At 40.1% G+C, this 18512-nt stretch overlaps 1 protein-coding gene across 6 annotated transcripts in view; it reads right to left on the bottom strand.

Moving 5' to 3' along the window:
• The window catches only part of LOC121947426 (forkhead box protein J3-like), an 83066-nt gene that overhangs the window by 5432 nt on the left and 59122 nt on the right, over positions 1–18512 (bottom strand). For all 6 annotated transcript variants that reach the window (XM_088082303.1, XM_088082305.1, XM_088082306.1 and 3 more), the window contains 5 exons: positions 18153–18311; positions 11379–11592; positions 6033–6317; positions 3085–3186; positions 359–640 (listed from right to left, as the gene is read on the bottom strand). In XM_088082303.1, the coding sequence (XP_087938429.1) occupies positions 359–640; positions 3085–3186; positions 6033–6317; positions 11379–11592; positions 18153–18311 (1042 nt within the window). The remainder of the gene's footprint in view (positions 1–358; positions 641–3084; positions 3187–6032; positions 6318–11378; positions 11593–18152; positions 18312–18512) is intronic.

Here is an 18512-nt window from a genome sequence, read left to right as displayed (position 1 = left end):
TTCCCCACTGCTGAAATATCCCCTTGTCTTCATATCTTTACTGGAGTTGCCATGAAGCTGACAACATCCATAATTCTTTTGTAAATCTATAATGGGCAAACAATGGCACAGTGAGGAGACTTTAATTCAGCTCCTGTCACAGCGGGCAAGTGCAGAAATGTCACAGGACATTTCTGACTACCAAAGGTGACAGAACATTTTAAGACAATGGTCAAGTATATATATATATATATATATATATACACACATATATACACATATATACACATACACACATATATAGTATACCTTTTGTTTAAAACAAAAAAAACTGTATCTTGCAGTAACATCTGAGGAAAACGTTGCTCTATATACAGACCCGTGCTGATGTGTTGGTTATGTTGGTTGTGTTGGTTGTGTTGCGCGTGCTGATTGTGCTGGCTGGCCTTTGGGTGCATCGCCCCGTGCGGCTGAGCCGGGTGCTGTGGTGCTCCTGGTGGTGTCGGGTGTTGGACCTGAGGTTGTGGGTGGGCGGCGCCCTGAGGAGGGATGACCCCCGTGGCTGTGAAGAACTGGTTAATGGAGGAACATAGGTCGGCCATCTGGGCAGCATCCAGTGACCAGTTGTTGAGCTCAGCCTGCCGCATGCTCTCCTTCAGACCTGGCAGACACACAGAGGAGGAGGCAAAGATGGACCTGAATGTTCCACATGTGTCACATAAGGTGCTTCAATGTTACATAAAACCTTTCGTAATATCTAATATTCTAAATGTATCCAACTTTTGTTTCTATTGTTGAATATTTCATATGCGATATTTGCCCGTTACAAATGTTCACTGGAGATATATTACAGTTATTATCTAATAATCTAATGATTATACATTCACTTATTTTCTCTTACCCCCTTTCCCACAAAGAAATTTGTGTATGCACGCAGGTTTTTTCAAACACGGGTAAACCTGCTAATAATAGGCTATAGACTGCATTCCCATTACCAATAGACAAGAGCTGTGTGTACAGCTCTGCAGCAAAGGAGTGTGCCTTGAGTGTGCCTTGAGTGTGTGTGTGTGTGTGTGTGTGTGTATGTGTGTGTGTGTAAGGGAGTTTGTGACTGGTAAACAGTAGAGAGCAGCATTGACAAAGGCCTGTAAAAACTTAACGGTGGTTACTTCTCTTTATATGTCTCTTACTTATTCAGTCTCTCTTTCAAGCTTGATGCGGACTACTTTGGATCGATGTTTTAGCGCTTCTCAGGAGGAGAAGAACAGTAATTAGCGGCTGCGCCTCATTGTATCTCGCCGGTTAAGGAGCTGAAAGTAGTGCGTTCACCTCCGTTTCCATCAAAGCCGATCAGAGCCAGAGGTGATAAACACCCGCAAATGCTGTGGAGTCATTTGACCCAAGTGTAAATGCTAATGATACGCATTCCCGTTGCATTAAAAAGCCAGATCTTTATATTAAACATGGCCAAAGTTTCAAATGATAAAGTATGTGTATAGAAAAGTAGTCCCTGTAAAAAAATACCAGAGGCTTCATACTGTTCTGAATGCTCTGCTTCAGTTTTTTCTGCTTTTGAAACAATTGGATATCAGCTTGAGCAACATTTCTTGATATGGTCATCTTGCAAGTGCTTTGGTTGTGTAGCCAGTAGCTACATGTAGCTACATGTAGCTACATGCTAACTTCAAGGAAACATGTAATCTTGGTTGCACATGTTGTTAATCTCTCCTTAATTTGGGATCATATTGTTGCTGTAACATGTCTGATTATGTTCAGAAAATTGTATTAGTGTATTTTCATGGTAGAAAGTTCTACTTTACTCCATTACAGTCATTTGCCAGTTGCCAGTTATTGGGTCCTTTGAAGATGTGTTGGGAAAAAAATGAGAAGAAATACGAGGCTAACACACTCACTGTTGTAAATAGAAAATAGAGTATGCACTCATTCATGAATGAGATCCACACTTATACCATCTTGACTCATATTGTGCTTTGACAGTTACATTTTCTTTACATTAGACAAACAATGCAGCATTCATTCCTTGTCTGAAATGTCTAAATCCAGACAAACACTCAAAGCACCCCAGAGCAAAACTTCAGAAAATCATATGTAATTAATATCCAACAAATGCGAAATAAATTATATGTACCATATATCATTGTGAAGTCACATCCAAGATAAAAATCCCCTCTATAATTTTAACTGTCACTATAGTTCCACCTTAATTACAAGTCACGGACCATCAGTCTTCTGACAACATGCCTGTTCACATTTGGCGATGCAGAACGAGACCCTGAACTTATCACACCTCCTTTTCCTCAAACAAAGAAACACCTAAGCTTCTATTCAACAACCTGCCGTATGATATTTCCCAAAATGTAATTCATACGGGTTGTGTTCGGCTGTGACAGAGACGAGAGGCTCGGTCCCTGCTCTTTGGAGACGGTGGAGGATGGCATTACGACGGTGTGAGGGAGGTCAAGCGCTGCAGGAGGAGAGAGAGTGAGAGAAAGGGAGAGAGGCAGCGGGGCCCGTGTGTTATAAGACCAGCCGTCGTCATCCATCGTGTGTGGACGTTGCCGGCTTTGTGCACTGACCGTGATAAGAGGCTGTTACTGAGCCGGGGCCTAATTGGATTATTCACATCATACAATTGGGAGGGAGGGAGGGAGATGGCATGTGTGTGTGTGTGTGTGTGTGTGTGTGTGTGTGTGTGTGTGTGTGTGTGTGTGTGTGTGTGTGTGTGTGTGTGTGCATGAGAGAGCGAGAGAGAGACAGACAGACAGACAGACAGACAGATAGAAACAGAGAGGGCAACCTCTCAGATGCAGGATAATGACTTTTATTAGCCCAGTACTATTACAACACTGGATGATATAATATTGTGCCTCAAGGGCGAGTGTATATGAAAGCGCACAGAGGAATCATAATGGTTTAATCAAAGTAACTGATCGGCATAATAAGCATTTTATCAATTCTCACTGTGTTGAAACAGGCTGCAGCAGACGGCTTTATCAATGCTCATTTCAAATGCAGTTCACACTGATGGCACCAAGACTCTTAGCACTCGATGTGTGTGTGTGAGTGTGGGTGTGTGTGTGTTACCTTGAAATGGGGAGAGGTCTACGTCAGCCCAGTTGTAGCTGGTAGCAATGCGGCAGCTCTCCTTCAGCCAGTCCAGGTTGGGGTACCAGTCTGATGACATGCCTGTAAGAGAGCATACATACATAATGACTTTTTCTCAATGTTAGTCTACTGTTGTTTTGCGTGTATGTTTTGTTGTCGTTTTTAGTTTCAAGAACATATCTATTTATTTACTTCGTTTTTATGTGGTTGTGAATTTTGTGAATACCAAATGAATTGATATAAATATTTTTTTTGATTTGTTGTTCAGTCCCTTGGAAATTGTGGACATTACATTTACCCAGAGCCCAAGATGAAATCTCCGTATGGTTTGTTTTGTCTGACTATCACTCCAAACTCAGATATATTTAGTTGACTGTTATATAAAAAATAAAGGCAGCAAAAATGTCACATTTGAGGACCTAGAACTAGATGATATTTGGTGTTTTTCTTGATAAATTACTTCACAGTTTACAATTTTTTTCTATCCACTAATTGTTTCACATAGGGCTGCAATAATAATAATAACAACAACAACAATAATAACAATGTGATTTTACTTAGGTCTATAACTAACAATTGTGTTCCCTCACGTCTGGAGTATATTTGTAAGCCAGGGCATCTCTGCAGCATACAATGCATCATTTATTATGCAATATTCACATTTTACCTTCATTAGAAAATTGCAGTTCCTGCAATTTGGATACTGAACTTGGCCATATCGCAATGTTTATAATATTTTGATCAATTGTGCAGCCCTAGTTTCAACACTAAAATAAAAGCTAAGAAAACAAGCTGAGTCTGACTAGTGTGACAATGTCGAATGATGTGAAACAGGCGATCCAAACCAAATCAAAAAGTGAAGCGCGTCTCATTTAAAGTTCTGCTGTCAACCACAAGGTGGCATGACCTCACATAGAAAAATCCCAGCCACAGCTCTGCTTTTGAAAAAAACAAAAAAAAAAAGAAAAGAAAAAGGAGGATGCTTTTCACTGCCTTCACCGCCACAAACTAAACAACAATACATTCAGAGGCCGTGGATCAAAGACAGAGGGATTGCTTTCATTCATCCTCTGCTTGGTGGAGAGGAATACTAACCTAGATAAATAATGTCTGAAGAGTCCCTTTTTTGGCCTGAGAGCTGTCTTGCAGAGACACAAAGGGGAAAAAAAACAAAGACTGGGAATATGAGCAGGAAAAGCCTCAGTGAAGCTTTGGAGAAACCTGTCTGTATCAGCCCAGCCTCATAATATCCACTGCTCTGGGACCTTACAGAGGAAAGAGTATAATATAAATGCAATGAGTCTGTGCAGAGACAGGCCTATTCTGATGTATTAGGTGAATTGCATTTACACCGATGTGGCTTTGGGAGCTGGGAGAAGAAGAATCATTGTTTGCTGCTTAACAGCATCAATATAGAGTATATGAAACACTATACAGTACACTTTATGGGTTTGTTTCACAAGAATTAGTCGAAAAAAAGTATGCAGCAGAGTTGAAAAATAACTGCACTAAGTGTGTTGCTGCACTGAGTGTTGATGTTGGACTTTATTTTCTTTAAACTGCCAGCGACGGTAACTTTGGAGCCATTTTGGCACCGGTTTGTGGACACTTCTAAAGTTCTTTCCCCAAGTGGGAGATTTTATAGCCGTCAGAAGTTCCCCATATCTCCTACTTGTGATTACACCTAAGAGACTGACATTAACGGTTCTCCCACTCAGCTGCTTGTATTTATACTCAAACATACACAATATGCAATATGATGTGAATAATAATTACGATCAAGACTCTTGGGTGGAGTAATATAGCCATTCGCCAGACAAACCTCATGGAAACAATGTGATTTCTGATTAACAGTGCTGAAATATTTCAAATTGATGGCCATAACTTCATTCTAGAGTATTGTTAAAGGGATATTTCAGCCCCCAAAAGATTATTTCTATAGTAATTAGTCAGCCTGTGCAACGTTGAATTCATGAAGAAATCTTTTCTTTTCCTTGGATGCCTCCACAGTGAATGAATAAAACAAAAACGGAAAAAATTCTTGAAGTAAGTGAGGTCCGCATTTACCACTAGAGAAACCAAAGAAAATCATCCGTTTACAAACTTTCACACAACTCATGCAATATTATCCAAGTCTCATTTATCCATTCATGCTCAGTACTTCCCAAACAGACAGCCCTTGCCGATGGGAAACTGAACTAAAAGCAAAACTCTCGTCAAATGCAGATCCCACTGACAAAACCAGTCATTTTTACCTTGCAGAACACGGAATCTGCGGGTCTGCCGCTGCCTGGATCAGTTAGATTGTTTGTGTTATTATGTGACTTTGGTATTTTAAAGAGGTTAGCTCTAAATCATCACAGTCAATAAATAACACAAACAACAGTTTGAGACAGCGGTAGACCAAAAGCTCTTGTATTTACCAAAGTAAAATTACTGTTATTGTAGTCTGGCTTTGAACAGAGCACAGATAAGTTTTACTGAAAATCCGCTCCGCTTTGGAAAGGGCTGTCTGTTTGGGAAGTTCTGAGCATAAAAGCGGATGAATGAGACTTAGATTATACTGTAGGAGTTATGTGAGAGTTTGTCAACACATGTTTTTATATACTTTTGTTGCTGTTAAACATGGACCTGTATTACTTTAATTCAACAAGAATTTTCTCAGATTTTAGCTTCTTTGTTCCCCAGAGGCATGTGAGCAAGTTTTCTTCAGATTTCACCATAACACAGAGTGAGGAACAGATATATGAATGGTCTTCTATGTTGCTAAAAAGCTAATTTAAATCTTTAAGTGTAGAATGTGATTATAGCATCTTTTATATTACTGTGATGGCATACATTTTTCTAGTGAGCATCTTTTCTGATTTGGTTTAACCAAAGTCACAGTCCTACGAATAGACACCTTACAATTAGAAACTTGCTCTCACCAGTTGTGGGGCAGGGCTGTCCAGTGTGACCCTGATGGGAGAGAGACGGGTGCTGCTGTGAATGAGCAGGGTGCTGTTGGTGCTGGCCATGCTGACCGTGTGCCTGGTGCTGGCTGTGGGTGGAGTGAGGGGAGAGGTGCTGCTGGGGGAGGTGAGCGTGGTGCGGCGTCTGACCGTGGTTGTGTTGGTGGTGGTGGCTGCTGCCATTTCCGGCGCCAGGAGAGTGCTGGTAGGAGCAGGCGGTCCGGGCCTGCTGGCTGGAATCGCCGGGCATCCCCATCAAACCTGCCAGGGGACAAACAACACAAAAAACAAAATCTCACAGGTCAGAACAACAAACAAAACAACAAAAATTGAAACAAAAAAAAAATCTAAAACAGAAAAATTATTTGTGACAAGACTGAGAAACTGGAGGCTTTTTGTTTGAGAAATGTTCTGTGATCTGTAATAAATATGCACATTAGACCTTGGGGCCGCTATCCATCTTACCTTGCCTTTGTGTATGTGTTTTATTATTACTGTTATCTTTTATTATTATTATCTAATTTCTTTTATTTTATTCTGTTATTGTGCAATTATCTACGGGCAATGTGGAGGATGTGGAGAAATAAAAAAACTGTAGGCAAAATTGTGATTATGACTGTATGAGTTGTTGAAAAGTAAAAAACAAAATAAACCTAAAAAAAAAACAAAAACGCATGCGACTCGCGCTACAGCACAGAGAAGCACTAAGACTGATTTGTTTAGTGGATTTTTTTGTTCAGCTCTTGTTGCTTATGAAGCACAACAGCATCCTAACAAACGGTCTGATAACATTGTGTACCTGGTGAAAATGGTCTTGGTTGGATGCAAAAACGCTGCAACACGGTTAAGACATAGATGGTGACACAGATTGTTTCCACATCTAAATATGGATCAGTCATACCCTCCCTTTCAAACAAGGACATATTTCTCATATTACTGCTGTTTTTTAATACAACAACATTTGATTGGCACTTCATTTGTTTGGTTGGAAAATGGTTTTGATCAGACAGCCACACTGTTGTGTCCACTCCACATATACAAAGACTAGTGTTTGTCATCGTCCATTGTTTAAGTACAAAAAACATGTTTACGCCATTTATGTATATCTATATGTAAATTATAGTCCTGTATTGTCGTGCTACACATGTGGTGTTTATAGGAGCCAGAAAACTGGCTTGGATCACAACTGGGGAAAAGTAGCCTTCAGGGTTTTATGGGAGAAAGCCAGGTGACGTTGTATAAAGGAGCAACAAAGTCCACAGACAGGTAGAAGTCATGGTGTAAGTCAAGAACAAGACATTTGCCAATGAGATGGGATTAGTCCCGTGTGGGTCAGTGTTTATTATTTACTCATATCAACATCAAATATCGACATTGCTGTGATGCCCTCGAAGGGCATCAAGCTGATGATCAGGTAACGTCGCAGACGGTTGCCCAACGTTCATTCTGTAACTATTTTTGAATCATGACAGGATGTCTTTATTGGACGTTCAAACAATATTAATTTAACGTCTTACTGTTTGCCCATTGCCATCACCCAGCTTGCCATTTAATGTCGTCTAAGCTCTGAAAAGACAGTTGGACAGAGGTTGTGTCTTCTGACATGTATTGTTTTGTGTGAAAAAATGATCAAAGGAGACAGTGAAGAAGGTAAAGTGATCTCTAGTCAAGTATTGTTGACCTTAAGGCACTTTGTAAAAGAATAAGTTCTTCATTAACCAAAAACTGAGGTTGGTGGTACAAGTGGCACATGGACTGAACTTGTATAGAGCTTTTCTAGTCTTTTGACCACTCAATGCACTTTTACACGATACTTTATGCCACATTCACCCATTCACACAAACATTCAAGTTCAACTTTTCAAAGAATAACTACATATTTAAGATAACTGCTGATATTGCAGCAGAGACTACTAATCCTAATCTTTTCTAACGTTTCTTTTCCTTTTCCAAATTTTAGTTTGAGTTTTAATTCTTGTTAATTACTAGTTGGAAGGCCTTTCGATGTGGTTTTCAAAAATAAGTAACCCTAAACAATTTAATGATTACAGTCTAATCTCTTTTAAAAAAACCCCATAAAAACACAAACACAAACACACACACACACACACACACACACACACACACACACACACACACACACACACACACACACACACCTTGTCCTCTGCATCCATCTTCTGTACGTATCTTGTGGATTTTAGATTTTCTGACAAACAGACGGCTGAGAATTCGTATCAATGGCTGTTTTTTTGATGCACAGGTTCGCCCCAAGAGTGCGTTTTATCTCCTTTACTTTTCATCATGGATACTGACAGCTGCAGAAACTGTAAAGTAGGCAGCTACCTTGTTAAATTTCAGACAACGCTGCATTGTTGTCTTTTCTTCAGCTACAGAGTTGGACCATAGTTGTGCTCATTTGTCTTTTTTTAAATGCAGTGTAAGTTAAATGTAAATTATTCCCTCAGTTAGTTTGATACAATGTTGAACAATCAATTAAGGTTGGATAGAGACTGAGATGATGATTGTTTGGCCAGCGGGAGGGCACCTTCCTCAGAAACCTAATTCCTTCCTCTAAGTACATTTATTATCTTTTGTTGAGAGTCTTTTGACCTTTTCTTTTATCTGCCGTTTCCCAGCTTGTCACTGAAAGACAGAGACTGCCTGAGCGGCGCTGTCTAGATCTCTTCAAAGATCAGCGGAGTGGAACAGAGGGACTTGAGTTTTTCTTTTTCTGACCAACAAATCATCATGAAATCGATGAGCGTACTGAGTCTATCTGAGCACATCTTAGTGAGGGAATTTCCACTCCTGAAATCAGGAATCGCTACGCTTTACATGCTTGTAAAATTAGCTTTTATTTAATTTCTCTTATTCCCACTGCCATGTGTCCTTTCAGTGCTTGATAAAAAAAATACTTAAAGACATTGTTTCGTCTTTTTATTTATTTTCCGTTTACGAGTCTATGCACAATTTTTAAAAGTCTTGGTTGTGGTTTTCCTCACCAATGTATTGTCTGGATGTTGTAAGACCAAATGTCTCAGAGGTCAAATAAAGTTGTTATGCACTGAAAAATTACGTCCCTTTGTCCTTTAGGAGGAGCCGGAAAGCGTTGCTGGGGAGAGGGACGTCTGGAATGTTCTGCTCCGCCTGTAGCCCCTGCGACCCGGCCCCGGATAAGCGGAAAAAACTGGATGGATGGATGCATTTTATTGTGACATAAAGTAAACCTTGCTTAAAGCGATTGTAAAATGAACTGTTTTTACGCCTGGCTTTGCACATTGCTCCATCTGATGATTTCAAGCCCTGTCCCATTAAAGTGAAAACAAATTTTTAACTGTCCCACACCCACACTTTAGCATTTCAAAGTTGGGATTATTATTGATGCCATTGTTACAAAGACAACTGGAATGCTTTCCATAAAAGACCAACAAATAATCACTCTAATATCTGTCTTTCAAAGCAGCTGTATGTGACATTCAGAGCATTAATATAGCAGCAAACCTATGTAGAGATGTTGTGAAGTAAAGGCGTAATAAGCAGAGACTGAAATCCCGCTCCTTCTGTGTGTTGTAATCTGAGTTTCTCTGTTCTATGTTGTGTTAGACGTGCTGGGCATTTCGGTGCATGAGAGTGCTCTGCACTCATACTGTGTTTACCACTAATACTGAGGTGTCGTTGTCAAAGACACACCCACCCTCAGATTTCCCCTTGTTTAAAATTGTTAGCTCTGACAGCACTATTGCAATTGTTAGTGCTGGTTATCAACATGAGATAAACAGAGTTCAACTTTTGGAACGTAGCAGTGTGCACTGCATGTTAGGTGATGTTAGGTGACAAGGAACAACCACACATCACAGCCAGCAGATATCGCTCCTTTCATCTGTAAATATCAGGACGAGAAGTTTAACATTTTAATGCAGTGATAACCTGAGCTTAACATCTCCCCCATGGACTATATTTTAGGCCCAATTCACACTAAAGAAACACCTGGACGAAGATCAGCTTGGCACTCAGGATTTCTGTTAAGAGGGCTATGATATGCCGCTGGTTACGGTTGCTTAGCAACCTCCGACTCAACCTGCCTCCGTGCTCATGAAAGTTGGCACAGAGTGGACACCATAGTGGACACCACAGTAGCGCCGCGCACCTGACCTCGCGTTTTCCAGGTAGTTAAAGGCGTGGCATGTGTGTGTTCTCTTATAGGGAATCAACCCAAGCAAAGATGATGTCATTATTCTACAGCCATTACATTGTGCGATCAACATTTACTGCGTAATGATCAGTTTAAGCAAAAACACTCGTCTACTTCCACTTTAATTTGAGGTTTATTTTGTCGCTGTTGTTTGACCTGTAATTTATGAGGATGAAGATCTGTTGGGACATGATTGCGACATCACCTGAGTCACTTACAGTTTGGTGTGTGGTCTTGGACTCAGTGTGGTTTTTCAAAGGAGACGATGAGCTGCGCTGTCTGGGTGACTCACTGTGACTCAAATTCTCAAATACAATGACTGCTGACACTGTTTCCTGCTAAGCCTCACACTTAAGGGACCCTTTCAACGAAGCGCTAAATCCATTTTCATCTTCATTTTCTAGGTGTCTGTCTTTTTCTTCTTCTTCCAACTAGTATTCTCATTGTCTTATTTTTTCTGTGAGTGCACCTCTGACCACAAATGGTAGGGGACCTTGTCAGAGGGTGAATGCAGACGGCAGTTGCGGAGCTAAACAGAGCGCATCAATCTCCTCAGTTACAAAACGTGGATGTGTGTGGGGAGAAGGAAGCCAGAGGAGGAAGGTGATAGGAGGGTGGCGGAGGATGGTGGGGGGTCGAAGTGGAAGGCGGCCTGGTGACCTGAAAGCTTCAGGAAGCAATTAGCAAGATGCTTCACAAACTTTAGAACCAATCTAATTAGCTGCTATCAAAGCTGCAGAACCCTTTGCTCTGCTCGACTGCAGATGTGTTGGTGAGTTTTTTTCTCCTTCTGTTGAATTCTTCCTCTTAATTGCCTTTACTCATTTGACTGAGCGAGCCGTAAAATGCAGATATGCGGAACAACAGATTGTTTGTTTATTAAAATACAATGGAGTAGGAGTAGCGTCTGGTGGAGGTTAATACTGGAATGCTTTTGCTGCTATGAACACAATACTAAATTCTTTCGATTTCATTAGGAGCTTAAGCTTGACAGTTAATTATGTGCATGAAGCCTGGCACTGAGGTTTACAGGGGTTTATTTCTGTGAATAAATGTGTCAATTAAGATGTAGGACAGGCACACATGAACAGCAACACACTAATCCACATGCAAAGGGTCAACACCTACCTTGCTGTGAGAAGGACTGCTCAAAGACGCACTTGTAAAGACTGCGGAAAGAAGCGCTGAGGTCCTCAAAGTCCGAGAAACAGAGCTGCTTGTCCCGCGACTCTGGGACGGGCAAACCGTACTGGGGCTGTGGGGGAGGTGGGGGAGGCGGCGGTGGCTGGGCGGGCTGCTGGAGGCTCAGGGACTGGGACGAAGGCTCTGAGTGGCTGTTCACCTTCAAGACAGACAGAAAAATACATCAAAGGCATGAATTTACACAGCAGCTGAAAGCGTAAAGGCTGCGGTCAAACCAACATCACCATCAAAAAACATCCTCCATTAATTTCAATGAGACTACTATTGAATTGTATATTGGGAGTCCTGGCACAAGTGTTGGGGCCGGAAAAAAACACAAGATCATTGAGCTAAAAAGTTGATCTTTGTTCAAGTTTTATCAAAACAAATGTGACACCATCCATTAAAGCACCACACTGATAGATAAAATATTACTAAGTGCACATTCCTGGCAGGTTACTGTTTAATCATGACATCGAGTCAAGGTTTTCATCATTTATTGCAACATTAATACACATTTTAGTTTGGCACAGTGTTTCTGCTCAAGTGGTGTTTTGAAACAAATCTCTGCAAGCTTGACACAGTCTGTCCCTGAGCTCAACCCCTAAGACAGAGCCTGAGATATACAAAACTTCATGAATATGAACAGAGACTGTATTTAAAATACATGAGAAACACCTAAATGTAGGTGGAGGCTGTGGAGGTGGAAGGAGTTAAACTGCTAAAGGCAGTTAGTAGTGCGGCAGCTTTGTATGCAGATTTAACGAGCGGCAAATGTTTATATGGACTGCCGAGTGTTGGAGAAAGGACAAGGACATTTACAGTAAAATTGTATGGAATATGTAACTATAACAATGTCTGTGCCTACCTGAACTACACTGAGGCTCAATTTATATATATATTATACATTATTGTAAATGCTGCTGTTCTAATGACTCCACAATTGTTTAAAAATGCTGCTGTGTTATAAAATGTTTTTATAAAACACTGTTATAAAACAGTGTTTTTGGTATCTGAAAAGTCTGGCCATTGTGAGGCCACTAATTTATACTTTAACAGGACATCGCATGGAGATCAAGATCTCATTTGCAAGTGAGATCTGAAAACAGAGTAAAAAATAAAACAAGAAATTAATGCTGATAATGGGGATAAGTTATCAAGTTGAATTATGGCCATAAAAGTGTTTTTGCAGAACATTAAGATGTCACCGTGAAGCTGACCTTTGACCTTCTGAATATAAAATGTTATCACTTCTTCAATATCTCCTATCCGACATCTGTGTGAATTGTTTTTAAATATTTGGCAAATGAATTCATGAGTTATGGCTAAAAGCATGTTTTGTGATGTCATAGTGACCTTGACCTTTGACCACCAAAATCTAATCAGTTCATAGTTGAGACCAAGTAGACATTTGTGCCCAACTTGAGGAATTTCTCTCAAGGCCTTCTTGAAATATCGTGTGAGAAAGATGCAAGGTCATGATGACCTTGATCTTTAACCACCAAATTCTAATCAGTTTATCTTTGAGTCCAATAAGATGACTTGCCAAATTTGAGAAAAATCCCTCAAAATGTTCTTGAGATATCACTTTCAAAAGAATGAGAGAGAAGAGGTCACGATGACCTTGACCTTTGACTTATGACCGCCAAAATCAAATCAGTTCATCATTGAGACCAAGTGGATGTTTGTACCTCATTTGAAGAAATTTCTTCAAGGCGTTCTTGAGATTTTTTGTTCGTGAGAATGGGATGTACAGAAGGACAACCTGAAAACACAATGCCTGCAGCCTGCGCGGAACGATAGTCCAAATTTGTGACTTCAGTGTTCTGATGCCAGCATTCGTGTATGGTGATACCTGTCAGTCAACACACTGAAAAACAATGTGTTTCTACTAAATAGAGTAACCTAAATTTTAATCAGGAGAGCAGCACGGTAAAACAGATAAAAATGTAACATTCAATAATTATCACATTTGGTTTTGAGGAATTTAATTTATTTTCCAATTGTGCCATTCAAATTCAATTTTCACATCAATCCTTTCTACAAATCATTTCTTTTTAATTCACTATGATGATCATACCAAATTCAATTTCACGCAATTAAAAAGAAATCTCTGCTGGCTCTCATTTCTTTTCATATGAACACACAAAAACAAAATCCACTGCTTCAAATTTTCTATCTCATATTGTGAATACAGCCTGTCTTCCCCTACCCTCAATCATCTCATCCCAGCTGTCATCTTCCTCACCATCCACCCAGCAAACACAGGCAATTCGCTGTGATCAGTGTGCCTCCGCAAATATAAGCCAACTTAGCATGACACATCCTCCACACATCTACCTCCACCCAGTAATGGCAGCCTCTCCATCAACTTTCTTGGTGCCTCTGAGATTTCTGCCAGTGATGCCACCAGTAATCACCGTCAGTTAGGGGGGTATCACCTGCGCCAGGTAATGAGGCAGAACTAACCCTGATCCCCCTGGACTAGACCGCAGATGAGGTCTGCAGCGATGGAGGAGGAGGGCGAGCGGTGGAGGAGGCGATGCAGGGAGGAGGAAAACAAAGGATGGCCTCTAGAAATGAGAGGTTAACGAGATGAGATTGCACTGACCTTTGCTAATGCAGGTGGGAGGTGAGTGAGGGGGAAGTGATTGATGGTAAAAAGGTGAGCAGCTGTTACAAGGGAAAAATAATGAAGAGTTAGGATTTTTCAACGTGCCTGTAATTTTGGACCAAATGTTTGTGGGCCGAGACTGGCCTTTAAAATTGTATTATATTTGGTTTAAAGGAACAGACACAAACATTGGCAAACACGTCAAACCCAACTACAAGTCTATCAAAAATCCCAATAATTAGATTTGACTGAACTTTAATGACAATACAAATTGGAAATCAAAGCTGTTGCAACAGCATTGAGAAGTATCGAATAAAACAGATTACAATTAAGTATATGCAAAGGAATACGGCAGCATTTCAAGCACATTTTTCCTCCTAAAAAGTTGATCCCCCGGGAACATGAATATACTCAGGAGAAATTATCAATGACACAAGAGGGAAGATAAAAGAATGGAAAGGCGGGGCTTATCCTCTGGACAGCATTAATGTGCAAGATAAATGTTATAGCTGCTGTCCTTTATATTTTGATGTTTCTTGTGTAAAAAGAGGTTCTGGCCTGATGCAGGCAGTTCAAAACTGTTGTGGGAACGATACAAACTGCAGGATTTGTCATCTGGGGACCACAAATATCTAAAACTCATTCTAATGGACTCATAAGTGTCTTTTTTTCAATCTTAGTGCTTTAACTTCATGCACCATTGTATACTATTATAAAATGTTGAAGTTGATGTGACTATTGTATACCACTACACAAATCAATAGTGTGTCTGTATGCAGGACAATATGAAGGAAAGCGTCTGTGTGTAATATCAAGATGAGGGAGGCGGGAAGTCAGCTGAGAAATTTCTCTATTTAGAATGAACAGATGGCACTATTGCATTTCTACTATTCTTATTTTCTTCATTTCTACCTGTGTGCTATTGATATGATGGCATGGGGTATAAATCATGTTTCAGCTGAAAACCAGAAAATGCAAACACGTTTTCGAGAAAATCAAGTGTTGATCAAAGGGGCATTTTAATTGCTAGTGGCTCGAGAGGAATAATGTGGAGATCACTAAAATCTTTCTTATTCATCCTCTTGGGACCATGATAATACCGTTCCAATTTAAAGGGAATCTGCTCTGCAATTGTTAAGAGATCTTGCTCTGGGCCAAAGTACCTGACAGACTGACTTCAGGCAAATGTGTCCGCAGGTAGACACTTACCACCCGCTTCTCCTGTGGAAGCTTTTTCGGGGCAGGCTTTGTAGCAAATTAGGGCTGTATTCTCTCGAGACCTGATGATTCTCGTCTGCTCTCGCAATTCTTGCGCGATTTTGCAAATCCAGCCGCCTCACAAAGTAATGTGATTTGGCAAACATGTAGGAGGACAGTGAAGCTGTAAATAGTTATCTAGTTATATAGTTCTCATATATGAAGAGGTACAGTATGGTCCCTCTAAACCATCGAAAAATGAGCTAAAATTACACAGACCTATACTCTGATAAAAGATATTGCCGATCCCTAAGAGGATGTTTCAAACACTGAACCCACATTAAATGTAAATGATTTACAATTCTTGGTGTTTACATGATTAGTCTTGTAAAAGTCTGCTGTTGTATGGATGTGCATATTTATAAGTTTGTATTTATGTATACATGTATCAGCTTATTTATCCCTTCATTTATTTAGTGTGCAGTGAAATGCATCCAATGCATATTCTGCATCTCTCTTTTTCTCTGTATATATTGCTTATATATTTATTGGTCTATATTCTATTCTGTATGTTTAATATGCTGCTGGTTACTTAAATTTCCCTCGGGATCAATAAAGTACCTATCTATCTATCTATCTCTGGTTATTTAAGCACTATAAGCAAGAAAATCCAATAATGGGGATGACTGAATGTAAAATACTGATTTCTTTGATATTCTATATATAAGGATTGTCCAGCTGCCAAAATAAGTAAAACCTGTTTGCATCTTAACCTGTGTCAAATTCAAATCAAATTCATATCAAATTCAAAATTCAGTTTAGTGTTATTTCTTTTGTCAAAAGCCTTTCTGATGTCACAGACTCCTGTTCCTGCCATGTTTTCTGCATCTGATCAGCTGGTGACAGCCTGTTTGTTGCTTTCCTAAAATATTTTGATCTAAATCGAAAATCACTCAGCATGGGACAGTTTAGACAGGAGAGCTGGCTAATCTAGTGCCTCTTTCATGAAAAGGCAACTTATTATCATGTCACACACACTCACTGGTTGAGACTAATCGATTCAAATAGCCGAAGGACCTTATTTTATAAAAGATGAGGAATCATTTAAACAGCCAGTGTAAAATCTGGCCAGATACGTCTCAGCGTATCTGTGGCCTGCCAAGTCTGGAGTGTACTTTACACGGGCCAAGACCGTGGGCACCATAACAGCAGATGACATGGGACGGCCTTGATTTAAATAAACCTCACTCTGTGTGTGTCTCTGTGTGTGTGCAGTAAATGGCACAGAGACAGGACAAGCTAAGTGTTTAATTGCTGGCTAACAGAATGAGTCTGCTTTTAATTGTAGACAATTTAGCCCCCTTGTCTCAAATTCGTTAATACCGGAGTGGTCAGGCATCATTTATATGCATCAGAGACGAGAAAGGTGAGCTGTCGACACAAAGGGACGGCTGATGTTTCCTGCTGTTTTATTCTGCACGGTAGAGGCACTTCTATCAAAGCATAGCAGCCATTTCCCACAGGTTTGGAATTTATTTGTGCTGGTCGACCCTGAGGGGCGTAAAGGGACTGCAAACAGGATTGATACAGCCGGCTGGAAAACAAAAATTCACTTCACATGCGAAATAATCAGTGTATATATGAATGCAACATTCAACAACAAGCAGCAGAGTTTTCAATCAATCTGCACTTTCAGTTGCATTTCCAAACTTCTGAGAAGAAGAAAAAATGATAAATGCAAAAATCATTATGGGTGGGGGCAATTTGATTTGTTTGAGGGAGCGCAAATAAATTCTCTATATGGGAAACACTGACGGAAATTGCCTTTTTGACGGCTTGTTTGACTCTTTATGTAAATAATAAAAAAAAGGGCTATTTTGCTAAAAGTTTGAACTATTTAGTACAGGGTGAATGCTTTTTAAGACCTTTTCAGGATAATTTTAAACTCCATTTAAGGCTTATTTTTAGACTAATCATCTTTTTCTTTTTCAAGCACTGCAGGTGTGTATAAAAGTAGTAGGCTATATGTGGTCCTATGCAGAGGACAGTTTCCTGTAGGAATATAGTAGGTAAGTAATGTTAATCTACATTTTCCCAACAGCCCAGGCCGAGTATAAACACGATGTTACAAGTGTTACAATAAGATTAGTAATATCAAAAATGTGGAAGACAACACAGATGAGCTTGACTCATTTTGACAAAAAGAAATTAAAAGAGGAATAAATTAAATTAGATAAAAATGACTAAGGCAATGAAGACCACACAAATTTAAATTTAAGACTATTTAATGACTTTTAATACCTAATACTTCCAAAATTGGATTTAAGAAACTTTGGACACACTGTAGAAAGAGAGCACGACTGAAACTTATGGTTTTTGCAGGTTAAAAAGACATACGAAAATCTGTTCATGCCATCTGCTTAACTCTAAGCACAATCTGTAAAAGAAATAATAAGAATGCTGACAAGATATCTGCTTGCAAAGTCTGAACATGAAACTGAAAATGAGAGTTTCAGCGGTGTACTGTAGATCCAGCGTACATGTCGCTAGCTGGTTACCACCTCCTCAGTCTGCTAAGTGTGCAGCAGACACCTTCTGTACTGACTGAGAGTGTCTGGACCAGTGGCTGAATCATCCAGATTATGTGAGAATCAAGTGAACACGGAAGCCTATCATAAAAATCATTTTTAGTTTGAATGCTGGTGGTTTATAATTTGCCAGTTCCAGATACAAAAAAGAAAGAAAAAAGCAGAAGTGGGAGAAAGCAGCGGCTCTACTGAAGTGTCCTTAGACACGAGTCTGCAGCCACGTCAGGGCAGCTCTTGTCCTTGTGCAGACAGACATAAGAAAAGAGAAATTCTCCTACAGTAATCATTAGACTGTCTCCCAGGAAAAAGAAGAGGACTTACTGGCGTGTAGCTGTGGACGTTGCTGCTGCCGCTGCTGACGGCAGTGCTCAGGTTGTTAAGGTTGACGGACGCCAAACTCTGCTCTGAAAGACTGTTGCTCAGGCTGCCCAGACTCCCCGGACTCTCACTGCCCTCGGCCTCCGGGTTGTACAGGCTTACCTAAAAACACACACACACCGGATCTATGTTAATTGGACAATAAAGGCAATTATAGAGGGCCAAAACGTTGAGGCAGTGCATCATGTGAAATCCTTTAAAAGCAGCGATTCATGATTTTATTGTTGCCCACTTTGTTACTCTCACTGCATTTTGTCTATTTGCCGACTCACGTCCAGCCCAAAGTGAACACCTCAAGAAGTT

The sequence above is a fragment of the Plectropomus leopardus genome, chromosome 9 (assembly GCF_026936395.1).
Source record: "Plectropomus leopardus strain MGB_pleo_1.0 chromosome 9, ASM2693639v1, whole genome shotgun sequence".
Lineage (NCBI taxonomy): Eukaryota > Metazoa > Chordata > Actinopteri > Perciformes > Serranidae > Plectropomus > Plectropomus leopardus.
This window is presented reverse-complemented; position numbering and strand designations above follow the sequence as displayed.